General features: G+C 40.7%; 1 protein-coding gene across 1 annotated transcript in view; it reads left to right on the forward strand.

Moving 5' to 3' along the window:
* The first annotated feature begins 2,156 nt into the window (after positions 1-2,156).
* Positions 2,157-17,888, forward strand: part of chrnb1 (cholinergic receptor, nicotinic, beta 1 (muscle)) — a 51,355-nt gene continuing 35,623 nt past the window's right edge. Inside the window, exons 1-7 of the mRNA XM_032544723.1 lie at positions 2,157-2,543; positions 6,886-7,019; positions 11,751-11,795; positions 12,535-12,644; positions 14,610-14,718; positions 14,815-14,959; positions 15,655-15,840. Coding sequence (XP_032400614.1) covers positions 2,483-2,543; positions 6,886-7,019; positions 11,751-11,795; positions 12,535-12,644; positions 14,610-14,718; positions 14,815-14,959; positions 15,655-15,840 — 790 coding nt within the window. The 5' untranslated portion in view covers positions 2,157-2,482. The remainder of the gene's footprint in view (positions 2,544-6,885; positions 7,020-11,750; positions 11,796-12,534; positions 12,645-14,609; positions 14,719-14,814; positions 14,960-15,654; positions 15,841-17,888) is intronic.

Here is a 17,888-nt window from a genome sequence, read left to right on the forward strand (position 1 = left end):
TACAAATGCTCTTGCGGCCCGGTCCCAAAGTCTGACTGAACCTGACCAGGAGAGAGGATGCTTTTCTAGCTGCAGATTAATGCCTGTTTACATGCTTTGTTTAGGTGTCCACAAACATTTTGCCCATGTAGTGTACTTTTATCACTGTCAATTGGGGTTTGACTCTGAACACAAAATTCAAATGGCAGACTTTTAATTTGAAATCTCAGATTAGACCAAGATGATCTCTGTGGGGTAATGAGCTAAATAAAAAAGTAAGTGATTAAACTGATGGATTTTCAGTATAACTTCAAGTGATAGGGAAAATGATAACTTTGACACCATGTTGGAATGAAATATAAGAATCAAACTATATAAAGTCATTAAAAAAATGTGCTACATTGAAATTAGTCTATATGCTTGACGTTCCACTTCCGGGATTTCTCTATTGCCGCGGGATAATCCGTCAAGTTTCACTCATTTAGGCTGAATATCTGGTGCCTTCGGCTCCCTTTATGTTGGCATTTTAAACTCGTAAATCGATTTACGAGGACTATGGTTAACCTTTTATCAGATCTCTGCAGGGTGAATCCAGACCGCTAGCTAGAGTATCTGTCCAATCTGAGTTTTCTGTTGCATGAATAAAACAACTTTTCAACATACACGTTCCACCAAATCAAGTTCTATTCGAGCCTATTTTGCAGAGACACCGTGGCTTTTCTGCGGCTTTTTTGGGCGGTGCTTAGCACGATTGTAATTGGTTTAAAGAAATGAGAAATAAACCAGAGCACGTTTTCCTCCCATCCCCGAGTGCTGTGTGGAGTAGCCACACAGCATTCAGTCTGATTATAGTAATCAGACTTTATATAAAGGGGATTTAAATGTAGTCTTGCTTTGCCAGACCCTCCTCAAGTGCGCTTTGGAGGAGGGTCTGGCAAAGCAAGACTGCATTTAAATCCACTTTTTATAAAGTCTGATTACTATAATCCTGTTACATATTATTTGTTACCCATGAAAATAACAATCATGAGTAAGCGATCAATCTAATTTCACTTAACTACTTCTGAATTAAGGAGTGATCTATTATGGTTTCCCTAGGAGAGATCCCTGCATTTGAGTTACTGCCAACAGGGGCTTTATATACACTCCCTTATTACCACAAATTTAATGTGTGACTTGACACTATCTGCTAGCTGTTAATAGTTAGCTTCTATGGTAATTAAATTGGCGGCATGCCAAATGGCAGTGACAGTGTTTCGTAAATTACGGCACCGTGGAAGGCCGATGAATGTGAGTGAGAGCAGAGTGCCATGAAGAGACGAGTAAAGGGAAATACAGAGGAGGATGGAGGTGTTTTACTGCAGGGGCCTTCAGGAAATACAGCAGTGTGGCTGTTAAACGGTTTGATTAACGAAGCGTTATACTGTAAGAATAATGGCTGCTGAATCACCTCTATATGTCCACTTATTACAGTGGGTGACCAAGATCGCCATGAATTTTTTAGCACAAAGGAAAAGTTTCACAAGCATAGAGACTAGACACGATGTAACAAACCACATTGTATCTATTTACATGCATGTATGGAATCAGTAGCTAGACATTTTAGTCACTAAACAATCTGTTTCTTGGCTACTCTTTTCATAGTATTGCTAGAAAACTCCAGGAAATGTATCCCTTAATGGAATTATCCAGTGCTCCCTATCCAATATGGATGTAGTTGCTAGGGTTGATGAATAAGACAGATAGATATAATGGGGGTCTAGGTCAGGGGGAAGAACCAATGGTCAAATGTGTTTCAGTGTACCTGGTTTCATGGCTTAGGGACCACAGGTAATGAGACTTGGGGCTGGGTCAACAGTTTGATGTGGTATTGTAGTTTAATTGTTTCCCTTGTGGTTCCCAATGAAAGGGAAGAAGGTGGGAAGGTGGGAAGGCAGGGAGGCGGGAAAAGTGGATTTTGGGGAAAATAGATAATTGGATGAGAAGGATGAGAACAAGGCATGTTTGTTGTGCCTGAACCTAAGTATAAAAAGTAGTGCATTTTCATCTGAAGCATAGTATTAAATCAGCCTTTACATTCCATGATATTGCTATGCCTACTATCTTCCAATGAAATTTAACCTTCACTATTTTTCGTGACTAACTGCCTGGAAACCCAGCAAGGAATTCTGTGGGTACCCTACCTCGGCCACAGTTTGAGAACCAGTGGTGTGTAAAGTAGGCTCTCAATGGCCAAAGTAGAGCCTGGTCCACACCATCATAGACTGACTAAGGGGGTAAACAGTGACACACACCCCTCCTCCCCACGGATGTAATTGGAGCAGACAGCAGTTGGCCAGGCTCGCCTGACTGACAGACAACAACAGTCCAAACCAAAAGTTACACTGAAGAGTTCCAGTGAGCTGCATTGGAAAAGAAAGAAAGACAGAAAGATTTAAGTTTGGATTAATCGACAGAGGATCTGTTTAGCAGAGGGGAGACCTTTTGGGTTTGAGAGGTCGCCATGAAAAGCCTGGATCTGATCCTGCTGACATGTTGCTTATGCAGCTTGAGCACATTTGGAGGTAAGGCACGAGCTGACACAATACACCCATGTAACAGAAGGCCTAACTGTAGTAGTCATGGAATAGTTCACTACACTTTCACATGGAACAAAAAAATGTTATAACCTGAAGTTCACTAGTATCCACCACTAATTATAATTTTCTGGGACACAGTACATTCTTTAGGACTACTAAAGGTTTACAACAGTGATATTTTAGTTGGAAAAGGCGCAGAGATTGACCATCCCTAGTGCTTGGCAATGGACTGTTTTCACAGCAGACATTTCTTATAGTAGAAAAACACAGCTGAAATTGATAACCTTAAGATGGCTCAATTCCATCAGGTGTCCCAGTAATCTATAGTGGTGTGAAAAAGTGTTTGCCCCCTTCCTCATTTCCTGTTCCTTTGCATGTTGTCACACTTAAGTGTTTCGGAACATCAAACCAATTTAAACAATAGTCAAGCACCAAGTAAACACAAAATGCAATTTGTAAATGAAGTGTTTATTATTAGGGTGAAAAAAATCCAACCATCATGGCCCTGTGTAAAAGTGATTGCCCCCCAGTTAAAACATACTATAACTGTGGTTTCCACCCTGAGTTTCAATTTCTCTAGCCACACCCAGGCCTGATATTGCCCCACCTGTTCACAACAGGCATCATTTAAATAGGAGCTGCTTGACACAGTAAGGTCCACCAGAAGATCCTTAAAAGCTACACATCATGCCGAGACCCAAAGAAATTCAGGAACAATTGAAGAAAGAAAGTATGAGATCTATCAGTCGGAAAGGGTTATAAGCCATTTCCAAAGCTTGGGAATCCAGCGAACCACATGAAGCCATTATCACAAATGGCAAAGACATGGAACAGTGGTGAACCTTCCCAGGAGTGGGCCGCGCCCAAATTACCCAAGAGCGCACGCGACGACTCATCCAAGAGGTCCACAGACCCCACAACAACGTCCAAGAACTGCAGGCCTCACTTGCCTCAGTTAAGGTCAGCGTTCTGCCTCCACCTCAAAAAAGACTGGGCAAAAATGGCCTGCATGGCAGAGTTCCAAGGAAAAAACCACTGCTAGCAAAAAGAACATCAAAGCTCGTCTCAATTTCTCCACAACACATGTTGATGATCCCCAGACTTTTGGGACAACATTCTGTGGACCGATGAGACAAAAGTGGAACTCTTTGGAAGGTGTGTGTCCAAGTATATCTGGCGTAGAAGGAACACTGCATTTCATAAAAAGAACATTATACCAACAGTAAAATATGGTGGTGGTAGTGTGATGGTCTGGGGCTGTTTTGCTGCTTCAGGACCTGGAAGACTTGCCGTGATAAAAGGAACTATGAATTCTGCTGTCTACCAAGAGATCCTGAAGGAGAATGTCCGACCATTTGTCCGTGTACTCAAGCTGAAATGAACTTGGGTTCTGCAGCAGGACAATGATCCTAAACACACCAGCAAGTCCACCACCGAATGGCTGAAGAAAAACAAAATGAAGACTTTGGAGTGGCCTAGCCAAAGTCCTGACCTGAATCCTATTGAGATGTTGTGGTATGACCTTAAAAAGGCCGTTCATGCTCGAAAACCCTCTAATGTAACTGAATTAGGACAATTCTGCAAAGATGAGTGGGCCAAAATTCCTCCAGGACGCTTTAAAGCCTCTTGCACGTTATCGCAAACGCTTGGTTGCAGTTGTTTCTGCTAGGGTGGCCCAACCAGTTATTAGGTTTAGGGGGCAATCACTTTTTCACACAGGGCCATGATGGTTTGGATTTTTTTCACCTTTAATAATAAACACCTTATTTACAAATTGCATTTTGTGTTTACTTGTGTTGTCCTTGACTGTTGTTTAAATTGGTTTGATGTTCCGAAACACTTAAGTGTGACAAACATGCAAAGGAACAGGAAATGAGGAAGGGGGCAAACACTTTTCACGCCACTGTATTTCAGTGAGTCAGCATGCACAATACCAGGGCCTCTCCTAAGTGGAATGCGGCCATTATTAATGGTTTTCAATACACCTGTGCTTTTCCTACTATGACATGTCAACATTTGAAAAAGGTCTACACAAGTCTGGCTCATGTAAAAATAATTTTCTGATAGAATAATAAATAAAACTAACTAGCTTTAGTTAATTCATTTAGAGCTGACGTTGATTTAGTGTTACAGAATGCCTTTCCCTACAGCCTCATTGACAAAACTGAATTACAGTAAAGCTTTCTTAGCTAGTTATGTGTCACGGCAGCAGCACAGTGATGAAGATGTGTATAAAGTCTGGTAAGTAGCCTAAACCACACAGCACAGACACACTTTGGGAATATTAATGACATTATAACAAGACTTAAAGTCGACAGTCACGTCAGCAGCTCTGTGAGGCTGTACACAGCAGTGCTTTGAGCTAAATGCTAAAATGCTCACTGTGACATGCAAATGTTTAGCCGGTATTTTACCAGTTATTTACAGTTATTTACCAGGTTCAACCCCATGGGAGTTTTATGCGTTAGTATGCTAACACACTCGTTGTGATGTGCTAACTTGCTTATGTTTTGCAGGTAATATTTACCAGGTTTACCGGTGAGAAAAGCATGCTAACTTGTGCTAATTAGCACTAAACAGAAGGTACAGCTGATGTGTATTTGAATTTGAATTTTGACCTGATGAAGTTAGAAGAAGAAGTGAACTAGCTTGTGATAAAAGAAATAACACCACAAACATAACTAAATATCAGACATTAAAGCCAAAAATCTTTTTTACAGGCGACCATTTCTCCAGATAAATCAATTTTTAACAACTTTCTCAGCATTTGAGTTGATAACTCACCGCTGGTTCCTGGACAAGAACATTACACTCAAACCCCTTAGAGAGTGATGTAGCTCATATTGAACCATTTTTAAATCATGTTTATCACTACTCAGCAAGTGCACTCACTTGTTTTTTGGTGAAGTTATTGTGAAGGAAACAGCAGAAAGCGCATTTTAAGTACCTTTTCGAATAGGATGACTCATCCATTCTTCTTCTGTCCTTTATCAAAGTGACTTCAGAAGAGCAAAGCTTACAAATGACCATTCAAATTTGCTCTGTATTGTATTGCCATCATTTATATTCATTGCAAGTACCCTTCACATGCCCAACATAGTATTACCTCATCTGATCACATTGTGCTTGAATCCGTCTTATTTACCAAGTCATCCAAACTGGGTAGCGAGGAGAAAATGCTAAAATCTAGCCTTCTACCACAGCCTCCTTCTACCCATGCAGCCTCGGCCATCAGCAGCCATTGCTTCCCTGTGCCTAGCTAATGGGGGTGTCTTGCTTGGTGATCGTTGTCATTTGTTCCTGTCACCTTGGATCCTGCCAGGGCCACAGCTATGCCAAACGTGATGAATGTGACATCACCAGAGCTGCTGATTATAAATGTGTCTAACCTTCCAACACTGAGGAAGAAATGGGTGGAAATAAAGCAGTCTGAAACTGCTGTTAAGTGATACAGGCCTGTAGTGAGACTCGTCTATAACTGCTACTTCTGTTTATGGTCAAAAGGGTATTTACTGTATGGATTTTGACAGTTTAGACAGAGCGTTCATGTGGCATACGTATTGCAGCTGGGATAAATGTTGCGGTAAATATGTTAAGGGTACATTTCTAACAGCATTGTATATTTGTTATTTTACGCATATATTCATCCTGAACCTGCTAATTCTTTTCACCACATTGCTCCTTTGCAAAAAGTCAAACTCTGCCCAACTTCACCCTATTAGCAAGTCACTGAAATCTCTCCACAAGCTGCTGCTTGACTCTCTCTCACCCGTACAACGCTCATTTGAATTGTGTACCTTTTGTAGTCAATGTGAGTGGGTAGTAAGGCAGAAAGTGGGACTCTTGTTTAGTTAGAAAAATGTGACTATGTTCCATTGATTTCATCAGCTCCCCTAACACACAGTTATGACTAAACTGGCTATCTCCTGCTGGGCGACACATCCGGCTGTAATGAACTAATTCTGGGAAGCATCCACTAACTGTGGACTCGGCACTGAGTTAGAGGATCCATTGGTTGCACAGCACACCTTTCCAGCCAGTCAGTTAGCTTCGCCTTTGCTTGTCACCAGTGTGATGAGTTTTGCACAAAACAGCAGAAACTGACCTGAAAATGTGAGAGAGACAGGCAGTGGACAGGATAAATGGTAATTGGAATACAGTAGTAGCCATATTATAACTACCACTGTCTGCTGATGGGTTATGAACAGCTACTGATAAATTAACGATGCAATGGCAGCCTTACTTGACTGATTTCTTATCTGTCTTTTAAATTAAAAGGACTAAGAGGAATGGGTTTCTCAAGACCTATAATCTATTTGTCATACAGGTGCGTCTGAAGTGGAGAAGGCTCTGTTGAAGCAGCTCTTTACCGGCTACAACCTTAAGGTGCGGCCAGCATCCAGCCCTGAAGAGAGGGTGGTGGTCCGTGTGGGTATGGTCCTCTCCTCCTTCGTTGGACTGGTGAGCCACTGGACCCTAACATTTCACGTATATATACATACGTACATGCACAATCACAATGTGAAAAGCAGTGGCAGATTACAGGATGTGATAAAAACAGAGGCTTGTCCACCCATGATTTCTACAAGCTAAACGGCAAAAATGGAAGTGATGTTTCCTCGTCTGACAACCCTTGTTTTGAACTGAGTTTAAAACATTTCAAACATCAGAAAAAGAAATAAGTAGCTTAAGGATAGTCTGGCTATTTTTCAGAATTATAATATACAATTTTAAGAAAAGGCTTCAATACGTAGTTTGGTGTGTGACCCCTTGAGGGGTTCATTGTGACAGTCATTAATGCCTTATTTCCACTGCATGGTTCTGCTCAACTTGACTCCACTCGCTTTTGGTAGCAGGTGCTTGTCTCTATGTTGTTTTCCACTGCACAAAGAAACCTACCCCCTCAGTATAGGCGGGCATCTCAGCTGATCGCCAAAGCGATGCTGCATGAAACTGACTTCATCTTTAACGCTACCCTCGCTGGATCCTTTCATCTGGAAAAATGTCTGCTCTTTCTCAATTTCCACAGCGTAGTGTACGCCGTATTTTTACTATTAGGGCGGACACCATTCCTCGAGTAACTTGAATAATTTGATTACTAAAAATCCTCAATCGAAGCTTAATTTAAACAATGTAACTTACATTGTATAGCTACAGCTGTGTTTTTGCACGGATGATTATTACTGTTGCACGACAGGCTAACGCTGCTGTAAACGCATACCGTGAAGACTGACGACGCAGATTACAAAATGAACAAAGAGAGGAAAAATAGTGAGGGGCTAAGAGACGAGAGGCAGAGAAAACAACGGAAGGTTTAGGGTCACTTTAAGCTGAAAGAAAAACTGAGTGTGTCACAGAGTTACTACACAAGTTACACAAGGCAACATTAACGGCTGCTGGCAGCCTCTCGTCCAGCGTCTTAAACAACTACAGAATGCTACTCTGCAAATAGCGATTTTTTTTTCTTTTTCAAAATTAAGCTAAAATGAAAGCTGTCTGTAAACTTAGCTGCTGGCGGAGACATACCAGCCCCTTTCTCTTAACCAGCGCCTCCTGCTGCTTAATATGCATGTGAATGACGTCAGTGGACCACGCCGATGATGTCGGCGTTCTTCATTCTTTCTATACGCCACTCAGATCGACCTTTTGAAAATGTGTCTCCCAGAACAGTAGAGTTGAACAGCCCTGCTGTAAGCTTTGTACAGTCGCATGCACCTGGTCTTAGTGAACAGCTTTTTTGTATATGCAGTTTAAAAAGCCAAAGGCCTAAAGGGGAAGAAAGGCTAAAAAGATTTACATTTAGGTCAACAAAGACGTACTTTGGCCACCTGATTTAGGAACAGTGTGTCCCATGAGGCTAGTGCTTACAAATATTATTGTCTATTCCTGTTACTCTATGCAATTTAAGCAATAAAATTGTTGCTTTTTTAAAAAACGAATCCTCTTTCATACATTTACCATTGCTATTTACTATAAAGCAAAAGCATTTATTATTCAATTAATCAATGGAATAATTGGTAGAATACTGGATTACTAATATAAGCGATTGCTGCAGCCCTATTCAAGAGCTTTGGTTTTATTTTAAATCTGCGGCGAGTGAATAAAAAAATGCGTCCGCAACCGACGGTAGCTCGGCTAATAAAAACAGTTTGTGCAGGAGTTCCCGTGTCACGCTAGTGATGATTCCCTCTGACCAATCAGTGGTCTCCCACGTTTCAACTCCACCTTTTTAGTATCAGCCGAGCTTCCTTGGAACCTCGACTGAAAAAGTACCAGGTACTATCCAAAACTTTGGCTAATGGCAAACCAAAGAAGAGCAAGTGGAGTTGAGTAGAGCCGGGCCGTACCATGTAATGAAAAAGTAGCATAAGAAAGTTTGTTTATGTGACCCTTCAAAATTGTGATTTTTGAGGGGTTTCATGTGACAGTCAAGACATCAAATCTCCTTTCATACATGTTACTGATCTTTTAAAACTTATCCAGAAAAACTAGGGGTATTCTGCCTCTGATAAGTACGTATTTAGAAATCAAATCTGATTTCCACAGGCGGAAGTCTCTGAAGAGGTTTTAAGCTCAGTAGTTTCTCCCAATGCTTAGGACCACTGGATCATGACAGGATAACAGAATACCTTATACCTGTAAATGTAGAGCTACAGTCTTAAATATTCCAAAGTGTGAATATATCTGAGAGTCATCTGGTTTCTGCAGTCAGTGCTTGCTAGGCCTGCTGAGTCAAATGGCACACAGTTATCTTACTGATGTGGAGTACTGGATTTCTATCCACTCATGTTGGTATATAGTGTTTTATTAGCATGCACCAACTGGGCTTCTGTCTAAGTGACTACATAAAAACCATGCACACACTTAAACAAACATACACACACAAGGTCACTTTATGTGTTCCTTAACTCCCCCTCTGCTCTTTTCTTCGTAGCACACGCCGACAAACACATGCCCACACAGCGTCACATTTACATACTCCTCCACAGTGAGCATGCTCCTTACACCTCCACTCAAGGTCACTCTTCGTTCTGGAGCGGAACGATGTTGAAAATTGACCCACTTGGATATGCTCCGTCCCTGTCTGCCCAGAACTAGTCAGCTGGATAACAGCAGTGTTATTATTAACATTCCCCCAGAGGGACACCCTGCGGTGAATTCAGTTACAGGAAGAATCGGTAAGAGAGAGGTCAGTAATGGGATAGTTATTTGTGTGTTTGTGTGAGGCTGAGAGAGCGAGATGGTTTAAGTCAACCTCCCTTTACCCAGCCCCCCGCCCTCCCAGTTTGTTTCCCAGCTGTCTGTCTGACATTCCTCTGAGCGTTTTAAATAGCAGGTCCGGCTCAGGGAAGCTCCACCTTCCTGCTGGACAGACAATCACATACATGCACGCACGCACAATTGCACTTAAATCCCGCCACCCCTATGTTAGTGGATGGATCATGTACTGGGGACTACAGAGCCCTTGAGGTGACATGGAGGGGGGGAAAAAAAACAAGGACAAACGGAAGAAAGATAAAGCTCTCTCTCAAATCCAACAATGTGCATGAGAACCATCCATGTATTGAGAGAACTGATACAGCGTTCAGCGCGAAGCCCCGTATATTGAAAACAAAACTCGAGATATCGCAAAACAAAGTCAAGATCTCGCAAAAGTGTATGTGTATGTATCTTTTTTTTTATTTTGGTTTCCTCCATATCACTTTCGGGGCTTCGTACATGGTTTCTGTCGTTTTAATCATTCTGATAGTTTAGTTCTTATTAGTAATTTGATGCTATAAAAACATGAAATATCATGACTGACAGCTGTGATTGACTCGCAATTGGTCAGGCGGGTGTATAGATGGGACTTTGATACCACGGCTCAACCGCCAATTTACTACTGTGCAGTTTTGACTCCAATACTACAAGATGGCGGAGCCCTTATTCTGGATATTTTGGCTTCACTTTTGTACAGTAGGAGGAAGTACAGATGCGTTGTCCATCCGTTTTCACATTATATGGTTTGGATCCACAATTAGAGGCTGTGCGTGTATATGTTATGTAGCCATAACACTCAAATATTTCAGTCGACACATTAAATGGAACCAAAATGAGGAACTGAAATTTGAGTTCTTATCTGGTCCAATTCCTACCTGATGCATAGGAAACGGTTTCATAGTGGAAGCGGGTTTCGGTACCCAACCCTAAGCCTAACATGTGGGTTTAATGTCTGATTATGGACCCTGGTACCTTTTACGTCAGTGCCTGTGAAAGTCAGACTTTATAAAACTGGCAATTCACTCTCTAATTGCTATGAAATTGATGTGAAAATGTAACATTGGATTAGTGTGATAAGACAGCAGTGTGTGTTGATTAATCAAGACTTTAATGTAGAGCCAGACAAATATATCGGTACATATGGTATCAATATTTATAACGGACGATAAATGAATATTCAAAAAATAAAATATAAAACTCCCTTCAACCATGTCATGAGTGTTGGCGTTGCATAGTTTGTCCACCAGAGAACACTCTTTAAAAATAGGGCTGATATATCAGAATATCGGATTTTTAGAAACCAAATATTTGTATCGATATCGACCTTAAAAGTCTGTTATCGGTCGGGCTCTACTTTAATGGCAAGCCTGTGAGGTCATGTTACTTTTAGACACTCAACCTTGGTGAGTGCATGCATTTGTTTTAGTTACACAGCTAAGACGATTATCATCCAGGGATACAGCTAGATTTAAAGGTGCCCTGTGAAAAAATAAAATAAATAAAAAGCTCTTTGCAAACTATATATATATATATATATATATATATATATATATATATATTAGATTAGATTAAATTAGATTTTACTTAATTCATCCCACAGCGGGGGAATTCCCTTATTACAGCAGCATTTTCTACAATAAAAGCAAAACAAACACACAAGTAAACACACAACCAAACAGGCAAACAACAGACAATGAGCAGAAGGTATGGCTGAATGTAAAATGGCTTCAAATAAAGATATTGTAAAGTGCGGTTGCCATTGTACAGAAAACAATATTGCAGTGTAAGTGAGTGACGTTAAAATTAAATGGAATATGTAATTAAAATAATATAGCAAAAGTAGGTAATCCTAAATATAATGTATAGTGTAGTGTAATTAGCCAGAAAGTTGCTCCAATAATACATTTAATTATTTTCTATTTTCTGTTCCAGAATATGAAAAATGAAGAAATGAGCGTAGTCGTTGTCATGAATCTGGTAAGTGTGTTCCTGTGGCAGCTCCTTTCTCCATACCTAACATTTCTTACTGTTTGCTTGCTGCGCTGAGGCTGCAAATGCGGTGTTGTTTAGTATAAATGTCGTGGTAGCCTACATTTCAAGCCTTTCCAACACACATTGAATGATCTGTCAGACGGCTCGCTTTTCTAAAACTGGAAGTTGCATCCATTAACACAGAGTACTGGAATCATTTGGACCACACTCAACACTGCAAATAAATGTATTCATGTAAGACCTTCTTTTTTTGTGTACAGCTCAGTGCCAGTACACTACACATTAACCAAGTGAGAGCACTTGGAGTCGTCCTAATAATACAGAGCATATGCAAAATGAAAAATTATGCAAATGGAATTTTGTTATGCAAGGACAAATGCACAAGGGAATTGTCCCTGTGGATTCTAATTACAGCAGTGGGAAAAAATGAGAAATAAAGTGATGAAATGACAAATTGGTTGCACACAGTATGTAAATGGTATTCCTAGAAAGGTTGGGTGTTTGTAAATGATAGAGTAGGTCTAAACCTACTCTAGACCTACTCTATCTGTAAAGTGTGTTGAGATAACTCTTGTTATGAGTTGATACTATAAATAAAATTGAATTGAATGTAAAGTTTCCTCCTGCCATTTTGTGTCCCTGCCCTTTTTACCCATTAGTGTGTCATTTCCACATGCCTGCACACATCAACTTCTTCTTTTTCATTCCTTAACTTTTGAAACAGGAATGGACAGATCATCGGTTGTCATGGAAACCCAAGGAGCATGATGGGGTTGAGGTGATGCGTATCCCCTCCGCGAAGGTTTGGCTGCCTGACATAGTCCTCATCAATAAGTAAGCACAAGCACTGCACTCACATTGGCATTAATTAACCAGTGCTAAAGAGCACAGGAGAAACAATTTGGTCTCTTTCCAACATTTTTTCCTTATTCTTTTTAGATATTTTGACTGGGATGGTTTCTGCGTCGACCCTGAGGCACATTTAGTTTTTACCCTCCTATACATATTGATGTGACTGCTCCCTTGGTGGCAGACATGTAGACTAAGATATTTCAACAGCAGGACAAATGTTTTATGAGGACAAACGTGGGCACAACTTGGTTCCCTCGAAAAGTAATTGAAAATGTGGTTTTGCTGTATGGGAATGTGTTTCTTAGGAGACAAAGCTGGTTATTGACTTATCTTAATATACATATTTAGCCAAACTAGTTTTCTGTGTTTTTCATTCCTCCACCAGACTGCAGCAGGATAAGGAAGGCTACAACCTTTTCTCTACACACACACACTATTTAGAAATACAGAACAAAGACAAGACAAAGTGCTGTGTGCAGTAATTAAAACAAGTCAAGTGCAGCCACAAAGTATATGTTTGAACACGCAGCTGCACCCAGCGGTTAAAGACCAAGTACAGTACAGTGCCTACTGTCTTTAATGGAAAAACTCTGTCACAGCATTAAATTAGAAAATTTAGATTCTAAGAATGAGCGAGCGAGTAGAGTCTCTTTTTCTAACACCCCTGTACACATACAATACACACTCCAATTAGAATGGCTGTAAATATCCCCATCTCCATTCATCAGCAATTTATAGGCAATTAAGCAGCATGGCTCCCTAAAAAAACAGAGCTGAAAGCAGTCAGCTACTTCAGCCTGGGAGGCGCACTTGGAACCACACCACACCACTCTCACACAAACACACACACACACACACACACACACACACACACACACACACACACACACACACACACACAAATAAATCCAAAAGTCTGTATACAATTGTGTGTTGGCCATTTAAGCAGCGGCAGCAGCACCTTCACAGGGACAGGACTGCCCGCTTTAAGGACACAACCGTCTCCTTGTTAAATTAGCAGAGCCATAAAAAGACAAATACTGCACCCTGACAGACTGCTAAATCTGGGTCTAATTGACTTGATGTCTTTGTTATGGGCTTAACAGCCCAAACAACTCTGTATACAGCCAACATTAGTGCTACACTTAGAAGTGTCCTGTGAAATGTGTCGAGTTCCTACATTTCATCCGTGCCAATTATAATGTTTTAGTGGGGTCTTGCAGTACGGGAACTGCAGCCAAATGTTGATGTCCCGTACTACCCCAGCTGTGCAACTTTTTTAATCTATATACTGTATAATTACTCAATCTGACCACAGATTCACCCTATTTTTCTTTGTGGGTAATTTATGATAACTCTGCTTTATTTCAAAGAGCAAAGAGACAAAAGAAGGAGGAAGTATGCAGGATGACATGAAACAAACGCTTCAGGCGAGATTCAAACCTGGGATGCTGCTATTACATCATATGAGTCAGCAGGATAAGCTGTTCATTTTTGTTGCATTGCAAAATGGAGACTTTAAACTGCCTGTCACATTTAAGTCTGCTGGACATTTCTTGGACCCAGAAATTATGCTTCCTATCAAATTTTATGCTTGAAATATCATCTATAGGTCTTATATTTTGGGGGGGTACCTGCTGCTTTGAGTAGGGAGAACTGGGCACTAGTAAGACAGAGGGTAGTTTACCATAGTTCATTTACACATACTACCACGATATTCAACCAGCTTTGTTTTACGATACAAAGCTGGTTGAATATTGTCAAAGTATCCCTTTTAAGCAGGGAGATGGTGATTTTCAGCTATCTAAAAAGTACTTGCACAACGTGAAGTGAAGAAAGAAGCAAAATACCTCAGAAGTCTATAAGGAACTCATAAAAATGTTTCAATGACTGTAACTTGCAGGTATGTGAAAAGCTTTGAAATCATACTTTGTTCTCTGTTTGCAGTAATGACGGGGTGTTCGATGTGGCCCTGCATGTCCATGTGCAGGCCTATAGTAATGGCAGAATAACTTGGACTCCCCCTGCCCTCTACTGCAGCTCCTGTGGAGTTAAGGTGAACATCATCACATATACTAACACCGACTTAACGTTGTACTGAATGGGGGGATGATTGTTTCCCATTCATCCCCCCGTCTGTTTCTGTGTCTAGGTAACGTATTTCCCGTTCGACTGGCAGAACTGCACCATGCAGTTCCGCTCCTACACATACGACTCAACGGAGATTGATGTGCAGTACGCACTGGACTCAAAAGGGAACGAGATCCGGGAGATCCAATTGGACGAATCTTTCAGCGGTGAGAATTTGGTGGGGAACACATAAAAAAGAAGGGTTGGATGGACGGATAGGTGGAGAAGTAAAGAGTATAGGGGCGTTTTAGGAAGAAAGTAGTCTTACATTGCCAGACCTATCCCCACAGCGCTGTGGAGGAAGGTCCGGCTCCTCCTCGCATACATTCAGGGATAGGAGAAAGGAAAAGACTCTGGCTTGTTTGCATTCACAATCGTCTCTGCAAAATAGTCTCGGGAAGGAACTTATTTTGGTGGAACATTTGCACCCCGCAAAATATTAAATTAAGTTAACTTTTTACTAAATATAATCGCAGTGTGTATTTTGTCCACAGCAATCCCCGCCAATCGTTTTTTCAGCGTGTAGCTTGCTAGCTCAAAGAGAACAAAGTTAGACAACGGCAACACAGAGCGGAACATCCAGTGGCGCCGGCAATTATCCTGGAAATGAACCGCCGTTGATCCAGACTAGGAAGAAAGGGAACAGGATAGAAATAGAAGTATATCTTCATTTGCATGATACAGTGAGTTTCCTCTCCATTCTTTTTGATTTGCTCTCATTAGACTCTTTTGCTCGTCACAGGAGCGTTTTTATTTGTTCGACTGTGTTTGCACGTTCACTTCCTCTTGTGGTATGCAGATCTGTTGCCCTCATTTGATGATTATGCTGATCAAAATGTCTTAATGTGAATGTTTCCCCCAGAGGGCGGCGAGTGGCACATCCGACACAAGCCGTGCAGGAAGAACATGAACAATGACCTATATGAGGACATGACTTTCTACCTCATCATCGAGAGGAAGCCTCTGTACTACGTCTTGAACATCATCCTCCCCTGCATCCTCATCACCATCATCGCCATCTTTAACTTCTACTTGCCTCCTGACGCAGGTAAACCAACAATACAGAATAATACCAGTTTACTACTATATGAGACAATCTGGCTCGTAATGCACACAGGTTCCACTTTGATCTGATTTGGATTATACTGCCTTATCATCGCTCTCTAAAACCGCTTATACCATTTCCTAATTGTGTTTGTGTGGTCAGGTTAAATTGGGCAATCACACACTTGTCCAATTACCGTCCCAAAGGGATTCAGATGAGATAGCTGTTGCCTATAGAGCGCTGCGGAAATCAATATCCTCCAAAATGAAACAGTAGAAATCAGCCCTGAGAGGGCTCATCTTAACACTGTACTTTGTCACACATGGTTTTAAACATGATTCATGTAATAGACTTGTTTACATGGATTCACTGGGTAATCAGTCTGTTGCATACTGTCTCAATTTGGATACTTCCATGACTGCACTTACATGTATTAGACTGTGTAGCCTTGTGCGGTGGTACATTTCGACAGGGTATTGGCGTCTTAAATTGCGAACCAGAAGTGACTCTTCTTCTTCTTCTGTCTAATGGTAAATTGCAGCCGTTGTTTTTTGTTGGAATAGATTTTTATAAAATTGGTATTGGACAAAGAATCTTTCAGGAATTGGTATTGAAGTCACGTATTGGTGGTAATTATCACAAAAAAAACGTGAGTATATATGTATATATATATATATATATATATACAATTCTAAAGTTTGTTTTATGTTTTGGAAGCTATGGAACCGCCAACTTATTTTGGAAGTTGTGAATGTGGCGGGCGAGGAATTTGGAGCCGTTAATATTTAAACGACAAAACACAAACTTTACAATTTAATATATACATATGCTTTTTTAAATTAAGTACCACTATAGTTAGCAGGAAAAAAAACAAGTCAAGTATTTTTTCACATGAGCACATGCAGTATAGAGGTTTACTCCTCGACGCAGTGGCCGCAGGACGGAGTTGAATCTGCGGCCCTTTAGTGCATGTCATTCCCCTTCTCTTCCCTTTCATTTCTTCAGCTGTCCTGTGGAATTAAAAGCCTAAAATGAACACAAAAAGCATCTTTAAAAAAAAAAAAAAACTGTATATATTACAGTAACATATTCACACTGTGGTTAGCCTATACATGTAGCATAACTTAAATTTGCAAACTGTTTTCCATCAACAGAAGTTGTTTGAGATCTTCAAAAAATATCATAAATGAGGTTAGTTCTGTAGAACTGACTTTGAAGATCAACAGACCTGACAATGGAAACTTTGAGAATAAGGACAATGGCACAGTCTCCATGCTACACTAATACTAGTAATAAGGCTTTCCTCTGTGTAGACATACAGGTACAATTTTGGCTGAATTATGCGTGTCCCCTTCAAAAATTGAAAGGGAAAAGAAATTTTAGGTTTATTGACATTGATATACTGTAGGTAGAAAGTGCCATTACATAGCCATTACGGTCATCCCCCGGCTGTAATGACGGTGCAGAGACGCCATGAGCGGAACACCTGAAAAACACTGACCAATCAGAGCGGGGGGGGGCTTAAAGAGACAGGCGGTAGAACTGAGTGTTTCAGACAGAGGGTGAATTTTTTTAACATTAAAGCATGTAAACATGTTCTAATAGAAACCCAAAATACAAGTATGAACCTGTCAATGAGCATAATATGGCACCTGTAAGCATTCTCCATCTGAAACAGCATTTAAATCATCATTTGGGGACATACATATTATGTATAATCAAACTGTTAAAAGAATAAATATGGAAATGAGGATGGAAAAACATCTGGAAAATGTGCAGATCTTTCGGTGGCTATTGCCAAAGAAAAGTTCCAGGAGTTGGAATAGCTCGGGGGGAATCAGGACACCAGACCACAGCTAAAGTCCTGGCTACGGAAACGCCTCTTCTTTGACAGTTACTCACTGTTGGAAGCATGCACTGCCCTAATGCACATCAATTTCCAATTACCTAGTAACTCTATCCAATCTGTGGTAAACACAAGATGTAAGTGGCCACTGAAAACTCCTGGGAGGCTGCGCTATTGGTCAATCAGCTTCACTTAGAATGGGAGA

This window comes from Etheostoma spectabile, chromosome 19, assembly GCF_008692095.1.
Source record: "Etheostoma spectabile isolate EspeVRDwgs_2016 chromosome 19, UIUC_Espe_1.0, whole genome shotgun sequence".
NCBI lineage: Eukaryota > Metazoa > Chordata > Actinopteri > Perciformes > Percidae > Etheostoma > Etheostoma spectabile.